This window comes from Equus asinus, chromosome 1 (genome assembly GCF_041296235.1).
Source record: "Equus asinus isolate D_3611 breed Donkey chromosome 1, EquAss-T2T_v2, whole genome shotgun sequence".
Lineage (NCBI taxonomy): Eukaryota > Metazoa > Chordata > Mammalia > Perissodactyla > Equidae > Equus > Equus asinus.
Window position 1 is genome coordinate 160,724,506 of NC_091790.1, and position 11,428 is coordinate 160,735,933.

General features: G+C 42.1%; 1 protein-coding gene across 1 annotated transcript; it reads right to left on the reverse strand.

Moving 5' to 3' along the window:
- Positions 1–299: 299 nt before the first annotated feature.
- Positions 300–7,602, reverse strand: GGCT (gamma-glutamylcyclotransferase). The gene is made up of 4 exons (XM_014841059.3): positions 7,227–7,602; positions 3,467–3,612; positions 2,388–2,523; positions 300–716 (listed from the first exon to the last, which is right to left on the reverse strand). Exons 1-4 carry the CDS (start codon positions 7,365–7,367, stop codon positions 573–575), a joined length of 567 nt encoding a protein of 188 aa, XP_014696545.1. The 5' UTR covers positions 7,368–7,602; the 3' UTR covers positions 300–572.
- Between the last annotated feature and the right edge of the window lie 3,826 nt (positions 7,603–11,428).

Here is an 11,428-nt window from a genome sequence, read left to right on the forward strand (position 1 = left end):
AATCCTCCAGTGTACTGTGTGTGGCCAAGACCAGCCCCAGCACGTGTGATGATCTGAGTCTCTCTAATAAAATGAAATGTAGTACTTTAGGAGGGATTATGGGCTAAACCACAAACACATTCATTTCTCTAAGAACAGCATGCCATCTTTTAAATTAAAAAAACTTTATTATCAACTGCCTCTGCAGTTCGCTTGCTCTTATTAAGCTGATTTAAAAAATCCCAGAGCAGAGCATTTCACCAGCACCATCGTTAAGCTGCAAATTGATCCTTTGTCACAGAGCAAGACGACACTTCAGATCCACTCAAGAAAATAACTTTAAGTGCCCACAGAAGGAGTACCCACATCCATCCGTCATGCACTTCTGGTGCCTTGAGGCCCTCTTTTCAATTGTCTAACTCCTAACCCAGTTTCTTTTTATGTTCTGAAAACAAGGAGTCACCCAACTGAGATGTCCCTTCAGAGCAGTGGTGAAAATATATTAAATACAGAGATATCGAAGATCCCTTTTCTAACCATTAAAAATCTATTAGCACACGGAGGAAATATTTGTAGATCTATTCTATTAGGTCCTAATGAGTTTTTGTTTCCCTCTTTGTGATAATGTCTTCAATTTCTTCTGAGACCTTTCCTTTGTAGTCATTTGGTTCTATTGCATTTAACATCTTTTGATACTCCAGTGGCAAACCGTTCTCTTTTGCACCCATGCAAATGACCTAGAAATAGTTAAAATAAACAACAACAAAAAAATCCCTTTTAGTTAGGAACATAATATACCACAGCTTTATTTGCAGCATCAAAGTATGAACTATTAGCTGTCAGATAACTCTAGAATAAACAATTATAGAACAAAACAGAGAGACAGTTATTCCTCTCACATTGAGCGTGAATGGGCAGGGAGTTTTCAACGCTACACGATACACCCTCATGGAATATCAATTTTAATCAATAATGTGATTTAAAATATTTTTATACTAAGACAAAAACTTATTGTCTAGAGTTTGCATGATCTTTTAAGAAAAAACTCCATTCCTCAAAAAAATTTAAAGTTTACAGGTAGCAGTTTTAGTTTAATCCCAGAGTCTACTCCACCTCTGAACTGGACATGAGGGAATAGACAGCAACTGTGTTCAGTGGTACTTCCCAGATCCATCCCAGGCTAATTCCTCTAGGCTGCATCCTAGAAAATTCCAGACAGGCACAGGAACTGCGTCACCCACTCCAGGTGCCATGTCCTGATTCTGCCTGCTAACAAGTACCTCAGTTTGGGTTTTTGAAAAGGGATGTTGGGGTCTCTACCCCACATTCTTTTCCTGTGTTTGTGGAAGTGGTTTCCCTGATTTTGAAAGGCAGTGTGCCCTTTTTTTTCCATCTAGGGATGGAAAACATTTCAGCAATAGGAAATATACTTTTTCCCCATAAAAATGAATCTTAGTGTTCATGAAATTCTGTTTTGTGGAGGGAAAAAAAGATTACAAAAGCATATGTATAGAGTAAATCTACTAAAAACAAACTAGCATGTTATTTTCTACTTTAAGAAAGAAAATACAGGGGCCAGCCCCGGGGCCGAGTGGTTAAGTTCGTGCACTCCGCTTCGGCAGCCCAGGGTTTTGCCAGTTCGGATCCCGGGCACAGACATGGCACCACTCATCAGGCCATGCTGAAGTGGCGTCCCACATGTCACAACTAGAGAGACCTATAACTAAAATATACAACTATGTACTGGGGGGATTTGGGAAAGAAAAAGCAGGAAAAAAAAGGAAGATTGACAACAGTTAGCTCAGGTGCCAATCTTTAAAATAAAGACAAAAGAAAGAAAATACAGGGCCAGCCCAATGGTGTAGTGGTTAAATTTGAATGCTCCACTTCAGCAGTCCGGGGTTCGCGGGTTTGGATCCCAGGTGTGGACCTACACACCGCTCATCAAGCCACACCGTGGCAGTGTCCCACATACAAAAGAGAGGAAGATTAGCACAGATATTAGCTCAGGGACAATCTTCCTAAAGCAAAAAGAGGAAGATTGGCAACAGATGTTAGCTCAGGGTCAAATCTTCCTCACCAAAAAAAAAAAAAGAAAGAAAGAAAGAAAAAACACATGCCTAGAATTACGACTCATACATTTCTAAAAGCTCTTTCTTAATAAAAGCTCTTTTTTAATAAACAAAGTTTTAGGAATATAGTTCTATCATTTCAAATACATCTGAACATTTTTGAATTTGCACTTTAGGTAAATATACTATCCTTTTTGTATTAAAAAACATTTTGATTAAAATAAATTGTTTACGTAGAATTTAAAACACACAAAGCATTTTAAAAACAAGATATTCTTTATCTTAGTTTAGTGAAAATTAAAAAGGAATCACCAAAAATCTTTGTAAATAGCTTACCTTTTTATACTGGGGGGATGGGGGAGCAGACTCATAATTTTTCATCTGATAACTTCGACAGGTTATTTTTTTTCCTTCTTGAGTGTAAACATTAACTTCTATTGGGACATATGTTCCACTTTTAACCCCTTCTTGCCTGAAACCAGAACAGCCAAATTTTAACCATACTTGACACAGCCAAGTTAGTTTACTGGATTAAAAGTCTAACTATACAGGGATGTACTTGCTTCCCAAGTATTTTGGGATAGAGTAGAACATATAAATACTACCACATCAAAAGTAAACTTAGCATGTCAAACAGAAAACCTGAGACTTGGTATACTTCTAACAGAGCTCTATATTTATATCTAAAAACATGCCTCACTGTAGTTATTTCAATCTTTATACCCCTGAAGCATTGCTCTCTGGGCTACAAAAAATGGACTGTGGGTTCTGACCTCAAGAGAATACCCACTGGGAGAAAAGTAGAGAGGATGGCTCATTCTCTCCACAAGTGAGGTGAAGTAGCAGCCATGTCAGGGAAGCTGCTCACCTCAAATCCTGCTCTTTTCTGGCGACTTTCTTTGTATTAAATGCTCTGCCACACAACTCTTGAGCGTTCCAGTTAAAACAGTATCAAAGCATTTCTAATATGTTGTTAAAGTTTTTACAAATTATTATCACCTTTCTACCGATTCAACTGCCACCTTAAAGAATTATTTTTTAATAACTGGTTCAATGAAAATTGAACAACTGCTTTTGAAAGCAAGAAAAATATGTAACAATTACAAAAATCTTCATGCCTTTTCACACAATATGAAACCACAAAGAGATCTTCATAAATGACAAACAGGATGAAAATAAGGACTTCCATCTTTTACAGAAGAGATGACAAATGTCCTCCCAAGTCTCAATCAGAAAGTGTGACCCTTCCAGGCTTTTCTTTTCAGCAAATGCAATTATACCTCTTATGTTAACTCTAAAGTATAAAGATGTCTGTAGCACATGGTTTTGAAAAACCAGCACATATATACACATCCTTGTATATGATCCACTTTCTGAATTAGTAATTATTTAACTTATAATTAGAAGCCACCTACTTATCCAGAGAACTTAAATTGCTTTTGTTCATTTTCCATACTACTCCCCATACTTCATCGCCAGGACTTTGAAAAATGGTGGCGATACCTCCATGCCAAGTTTCACTTGTTTTGCCTTTGAAATTGCCAAAGTCAAGCTTAAAATCCTACAAAGGAAACCAAAGTGATATGATCAATATCCACTTGAACCAAAATTTCCCTCCTCAAAATAAAAAAAGATTTACCTTGAACTCCATGCAATTAAAACATAAACTTTGAGTTCCTTCTATGCGTAAGCAGCTGTGGAAAATACAAAGATAAACGAGGACCCAGATCTCAAGGACAGTCTTTGTTCACACGTTTCTTTAAAAAATGAAATGTATACTGAATATGTACATGTCTCTTACCATAAACAAAAGGTTTGGGGAGGGGAATGGCATAATCCCAATGCCTTAACACAACTACTTTCAGTTTTGAAAATTACTTCCCAGTCCACTTACATATACATAGATTTTAACTGAGAGGCAATGAGAGTGTACACAACTGTTGAAGCTGGGTGATGGCTACTTAGGGTTCTAACACTCTCTCTACTTCTATATTTGTAGAGAGGATTCTACTAGCATAAATCACCATGTTTGTCCCAAGGGAGCAGGCAATGGAGGGTGATTTGTATACTTATGAACATTAATCTAATATTCATGAATTGTACTAATATATCTATAATAATCATAAGAGCAGCTAATACTTACTGGAAAATTACTGGGTTCTATACACTGTGCTATGAGCTTTATATGGACTCTCATTTTTATCCTGCCAAGAACTTGATCATACCCACTTAACAGCAACAAAAACTGTGGCTTACAGGGGCTGGCCCTGTGGCTGAGTGGTTAAGTTCACGTGCTACACTTCGGCGGCCCAGGGTTTTGCCAGTTCAGATCCTGGGTACAGACCTGGCTCTGCTCATCAAGCCATGCTGTGGCAGTGTCCCACATACAAAATAGAGGAAGACTGGCACAGATGTTAGCTCAGGGCCAATCTTCCTCATCAGAAAACAAAACAAAAAAAAGGTTGGACTAGATAATAAATCTAAGGTTTCTATTTTATTCTTGTCACCTTTATTTTCTTAAAAACCTTGTCAGACATTTCAGGAAAAAGGCTACTCTGAGTGACCAGTACCTTCAATTGGTTTACTGGATGTTCCAGGACCAAGTACCACTGGCAGGACATCGACAGATCTGCTAAAAGTTACCACCACACTAGGAACTGGTTGCTGATTGCTAAATCCAACAGAGAATTTTCATTCCTCATCTTGCTCCGCTGCTGACATAGTTAACCACCTTGTCTTGATCTCCCTCCTTCCAGACTTTCAGGCTCTTCCTTGAACTCTTCAATTCCCTTTGCCAACTCGTCCTCCACTACGTGGTCTTGAAATATTGGGGTTCTTAGGGCTCAAGTTTAGACCCTTTTCTCTGTTCATTCAGCAGTTTGCTCAAGACAGCCACATTCCCCGCCATCCCAAATCCCATCCAGTACTCCAGTCATCTTTTAATCCAGCCCAGCTCTCTTCTGAGCTTCAAAAATGCTTCGAACAGAGCCTAGCACATGTAGTGAGTAGTTCTAATATTCTCCTGCTCAGTTGGAGGTATAATTAGCATCTCGAACTCAGTATGTTCAAACTAAGCTTGATTTTTCCCTCCCAAACCTGATTCTTTTCTTCTCTTTACAAACATCATCATCATCCTCCCTGTTGCACCAAAATCTTTAGTCACCCCTATTCATCTCCTCCTCCCTTCACAATCAATCACCAAGGCCTGACACTCTAATCTCCTAAATATGTCCCAATCCATTTGCCCTCCACTGCAACCACTCTAGTCCAAGGGGCCATTATCTCCAGTATAGACTGCTACAAAAGCTTTCTAACTGGGCTCCCCACATCCACTGTTGCCCCCCTTCCGATCTATTTTCCACAGCAACCAGAATGAGCTTTCGAGGCAAATCTGATCTTTCATTTGCTTAAATTCTGCAATGGGTCTTCTCAGTGCTCTCAAGATAAAGACCAGCCTTCCCTGGCCTCTGCTGGTCCTGTAACATGTAGCCCTTGCCTACCTCTTCAGTCCTCATGCTACATCCTCATCACACACTAAACTCCAGCCACACTAGCTGGAAGATGGAGCTGCTTCTTTCCTGAGGTCTTTTGTACATGTTGTTTCCTCGTCTCCCCGCCCCCCAACTCCGCCCCCCGCCCCCCATAATCATTCAGGTCTCAGCTTAAAAGTCACATTTTCGTGAAGAGCTTTACTGAGCATCCCAGTTAGGTCAGGTCCTCAAGTCATTCACTCCCAAAGCACCCTGTATATCTCCTTTTTTTAAAAAAAAAGACTTCACTTTTTTAAGAGCAGTTTTAGGTTCACAGCAAAATTGAGAGGAACGTACAATATGTCTCCTTTTTAAGATTGACCATCTTAAACTGTGACTGAATAATCATTTGCTTGTCATCTCTCCCCCTCATCTCAACTATAAGCATCTAAACTTCTTTCTCACACTTGGGGAATTCCCTACCTTATGAGTCTGAGGGGTAGAGAGTGCCAGAAGTTGGTTCTCCCAGCTTTGCTTGCAGTCAGGGCAGGGGCACAAGGCTAAGACTTAGCCAATCAGGGCGCCCGCCTGGGGCTTTGTATTAGAAGCTAGTGCCCAAGGATGGCAGAAACTCCACCCTGATGGTGGCAACCACATCTGGGTTTCAGGAACTGCAGGGGTGCAGCGACAGTGGCAGGCAGGGTCCAGAGCAGGTGGTGACAGCGATGCAGCATGCAGCATCCACGTTTACTAAGTTCAGCAGTGGTGCAGTCCTCCCTTCCTGGGCTGCTTCTGTCCTGTGAAGCTGGCTGTGCTATGGCTGCCACGCCTCCCTTTATGCCTGCCTGTTTTTGTCAGCTTAGTGGTCCCACCTTCCTGTCATTCTGTGAGCCCTCAGACAGGCTTTCAACACATTCTTTTTTTTGCTTAAATCAGCCACTTTCTGTTGCTTGCAACTAAGAATCCTGACCACGACAGCAGAGACCATGTTTGTCTAGTTCAACCATGTCAAAAGGTCTTGCCCATAATTTGTTTGCACATCTCTCCTATAGCCTGGGAGGTCTCAAAGCAGCCAGTCGTACTCCGTGTCTCCAGGTAAGGCTGGAAGAATATGTACCAAATGAATGAATGGACTGTACTGAAGAGCAGTGATTTTTACCAAGGTGAGTTATGGTTCATCCAGCCACCTGACTTAAGTGAGCTCAGCCCTTCCTATAAATCAGACATGGTTTGAGCTTTCAGGACCTCTCTGATTAGGAGCAAAAGACAGGTAAACGGATTCTGACAATACCAGGTGACAAGTCCTGTAGCAAAGGGATGTACATAACAGAAGGCAACTGATTCCCTGACTTGGGTCAGAAACGGCTTCTCAGGGGTACAGACTGAAGGGGCTCTGGGAGGATGGCCCAAAGGTAGGGGACCAGAGAGGGCAGCCAGATCCGGGCCGAAGGAGCGGCTGGTGGACACGTTAGGAGGGGGCGCCCAGGCAGCCTCGGAGAACACGGATGCGGGGGTAGCCGGGCTCGCTGGGGTCAAGCACAGGGCCCGGGAGAGTGGAGCAAGGGGCAGCCCAGGAGAACCCGATGTTCTCCTGGCAGGAAGCGCTGCATTCCCAGCCCCGTACTGCCGACTTCTTGGAGTCCGGGCCCTGGCCCCACCTGGAGCGCGGGTTCCACCTCGCAGGGGCTGCGCGGGGCGCACTGACCTGCAGGCGGGCCACGCAGAAGAACGCGGCCGAGGGGTTTCGGAGGTGGATGCGCTCCGTCAGCAGGTTGCTGCCGTAGGCGAAGTAGAGAAAACTCTCTGCCTCCCGGCTCCGGAGGTCCTCGCAACCCGAGTCCTCCATGTCCCCACCAGGCGCCTGCACAGCCCGGGGTCGGGAGCAGCGGTGTGAGAAGCGGACGGAGAGCGCAGCACGGCGGCCTGCGACCCTTGTCCTGTGGCCGCCGTGCAGTGGACTCCGGAGTTAAGGGAAAGGCGGGAAGCGTGGGCAGGGCAAGTTGGGTGCAAGAGCTCTTTTGACTGGCTACCGGTCCTCAACGACGTGAGTCGTTCACTCTGATTGGCCAAGCCTACTGCCTTCTCTCCCCTCTCCACCACGATTCTAAAGTGCTTGGTCCTGAGGCTACCGGGGGCTGACTCCTCATTGGATACACTCTTCTGTTGTCCCGCCCCCGTGCTCATGGCTCCCTCTGATTGGCGGGTGGGCGGGCACAAAGCGGAAGGCGGTCAGGGCTGGTGGGTTCCGTATCGGGGTTGCAGGGAGCTGGTCCCAGCCGGGTTTTCTCACCTTTGGGTTCCTGGGTGTGTGTGCGCTTCAGGGAGCTCTGGGCAGACTTGAGGTGGAACAGCGACCCAGGCCACGACCCCGAGAGTCCCTTCACACGGCAGTTCGTCCTGGTCCTGCCCTCCCGGGTTGGAGGAGTCGGTCAGGACCGATCTGTTCACTCCATCCGCTTGCTCCCGCACCCCCATCCCTAATCGTCTCCCTGATACCTTTTCCAAGGACCCTTTGCTCCCTGGAGAAGCACCTCTGAATGTCTGGGGCTCCCTTCTCCGATGGAAGTAGCGTGTCGTTCAAATCCGAACGCTGCCATTTACTGGCCGTGTAACCTTGGGCGCCTCTCGTCTCAATTTCCTGCTTTTCAAATAGAGACCATAACGTAAGTTATGATCACAAGTTATATAACATCAGGTGTGATTCCCATATCTCACAGGGTTGGTGTAAGTATTAAAAGAGTAATTTTGTTAATGTTTTTAGGTGCAAGAAAACTCCAGTGTAAAATAAGACACAAGTATAAAAACAATGAAATAAAAACCCTGTGTTAACTTTGAAGTGAAAATAGTAACACGAACTCAGGGCCTGGGATCATGGCTATCCTTGGCACCTAGATTTTGATCTCTGAATACCACTCCCCGCTAGAAGGTAGCCGGGCTCCTTGGAGAAACGGCTGATGCCAGGTCAAGAGCTCGGAACGGACAGGAGCACTGGGATTATCTTATGATAGAAAGTCAGGAGGTATCCTCAAACGAGGTCCTTTCAAAAACAGACGGGAGCCCGCTTGAAGGAATGCCCACTGGCCAAAGTTGGAAAAATCTGAGCATCAAAAATAACGATTGCAATTGATTGAAAATGTCAAACATATAAAAGTCATTCCCCAAAGAGTCAGCCAAATGTGAAAAACAATTTTTAAAAATCTCATTTGCTGTGCTATTGGTGGTGACTATTATACCAACTCTTGGCTCTGAAAAGTGGTAATTTGAGAATAAACATTTATCCTGCCTTTCTAGTTGCAGCTGTATTTCAGGGTAACCAAACAGCAAGAGTCAATGAAGAAACAGTTCTCTTTACAAAAATATGTCAGCTAAATAATGTAAAATGAATGATAAAATTAGAATATCACCATTTTGCAGCCTCTAATGAAATAATTGATTCATGCCAGGATCATCAATGAAACCCTTTGGTGAAAGGGGTACAAGGAACAGGATGTTCACGTTTGGCCAAATTATCCCCCAGGGAGTGCTTGCAGGAATCAGGGGAAAAACATAATGACAGTGGAGAAATCTCGCCTCTCTCACCTCAACCAGATCAATCTTATCATCACCAAAAGTGGACCAGCGTGACGTCGTGTCTCCCGATGTGACACAATATGAAGCACCAGCGTTATCGGTGAAGTATTGTTTCCAAAAATCTTTAACCTCAATATAATCAAGCGGGAACTAGAAAGAGAATAAAATGACACCAAGAGGATGCAATCAGAAAAATCCAGAAAAAATGGTGGGGCATCCTGCAAAACAAATGGCTCAGTCTCTTGTCAGTGTCATAAAAAAAAGAAAATTAGAACTGAGGAAGGGCTGTTCTAGATTGAAAGAAATCTAAGAGATGTAATAACCAAATGCAATGGTTTCTCCTTGGTTCTGGTTAATAAACCAGATATAAAATATATTTTGGGGGACAACTGGAGAAATTTTAATGCAGACTAGGGCATTAGATGATATTAGACAACTGTTTTTTTACTAAGTATGATAACGGCATTGTGCTTATGTAGAAAAATATCTCTATCTTTAGACACACATATTGGTGTATTTGGGGATAAAATGTATGATATCTATATTTATTTTAAAGTAATTCAGAAAAATTGAAATATGGAAAGTGTTAAATGTTAAACTGACTGATGTGTACATGGATGTTCATTTAATTATTCTATCTATCCTTTTCTATATATTTGAACATTTTCATGTTAAAAAGTCCAAGAAGAAAAATGGTGATATATGTAAAGCAGTTGGCATAGAGTGAGCACTCAATAAACAATAGCGTTGTTGTTACAGAATCTGCAAATAGGGGAGTTCTTACCCTCTCTCACCCCTCAAGCATCAAGGCAGAACTTGAAATACACTTGGTCGTTTCAGTGAGCAGATACAGCTCTATTGTACTATGAATTCTCAAGGTCTCTGCATCAGAGCTCTACCATTTAAAATGTGCTTCTGCCTTTTAGATTGCTTCTACACGTTTAAAATGTATTTATTATTTAATTAATTATTTCTTAAGGTATTTAACGTCTTTTCTCTTCCTATACTTCTCACGGATTGCTTAGTTTTAGGGTGACTGATTTTCCTCAACACCATTTTGCACAAATTATCTGACGTTAAGCATGGATGTTTGCTCAAACGCTGGAAGTCTTTTCTTTCTCCAATTGAAGCATTCATTTTATTTATCTTCCCTCGTGTAGATTGCGGTGTAGTGACCCCTGTTGGCCAGCAAGAGGCAGTAGAGAGCTGGCTTTTCATTTTTTCAAATTTAACCAAAGCTGGGTTAATATTAGTTAACATTCATTGAGCACTTATTGAATGCCAGGCACTAGTCTAAACTCTTATATATATTAGCTCATGAAATCCTAAAAATAACTCTGCAGAAAGTACCAATAGTATTCTCATTTTACAGTTGAGGAAGCTGAGGTGCAGTTGGTTAACTAACTTGCCCCAGGGTGTAGTTGGCGATGATTGAAGTGGCGATTAACAGCCAAGCAGTCTGATTCTAGAGTCATTACTGGGTGCTGCTGACCAAATTTCTCAAATTGTAAAGCCCTGGTGGTCTAGGTATAACTGGTTACTAATAACCCACTTTCAAGCACAATCTCTATTTTATCTATAAGGATATTATGAAATAATTCTAGTTTTCAATCACTTAATAATAAAGATAATGAGGTCAGATTTCTTCCAAATGCCATCTTTTAATCTAGTGGTCTTTAAAGCTTTTCATTGTATCATTAAAAATTTTGAGCACGCACACACACACACACACACTATATATATATATGATACACATGTGATATAATATCCACAAAATAGAAATTGAAAAATACCTATTTTAACTGTCATACTAATGCAAAACATACATGTAGGGCAAAGTTAACTATAAATAGTGGTTAGAAATCCGTATTTCAAATAGTCCTCCTGCAAATTTCCATATTTTGGCTGACCTTGTCAGATTTCATTAGATCATCATTATTTTTATACCATAATGTAGGTGATGAAGAGCTTGTACCATAAGTCAGAAATGTCGGCTCTGTCCCTTTCTTTTTTCTTTTCTTGTGCTTGCAATTTTAATAAGAGCTTTCAGTTCAGTTCTCTGCAGAAATCTTTTCTGTGAGAATTAGTTAGTTCTCTGTAAGTCCACTTAACCAAGCACGAGTAAGTTACAATAAATCACAAGACACAGAAAGTGAATGACTAAGGGCCAGCGCCACCAGCAACCCCTCCTAAGGGAGGCACTCTCGCCCCTCCCCCTGGGTACCTCACATCTCTCGTGAGACAGGTGATGCCTGTCTGACTGACTGTGGGTTCTCGTGTTACAGTGAAGCAAAATTCTTATATTGGTATATAATTATATTTACTAAATATAGTAAA

Coding starts and splice junctions, on each gene's coding strand:
- GGCT (XM_014841059.3), bottom strand. CDS start 7,367: ATGGAGGACTCGGGTTGCGAGGACCTCCGGAGCCGGGAGGCAGAGAGT. Junction 3,613..7,226: donor TCTGCGTGGCCCGCCTGCAG/GTCAGTGCGCCC, acceptor TTTCCTTTGTAG/GATTTTAAGCTTGACTTTGG. Junction 717..2,387: donor CATCCCCCCAGTATAAAAAG/GTAAGCTATTTA, acceptor AACTATTTCTAG/GTCATTTGCATGGGTGCAAA.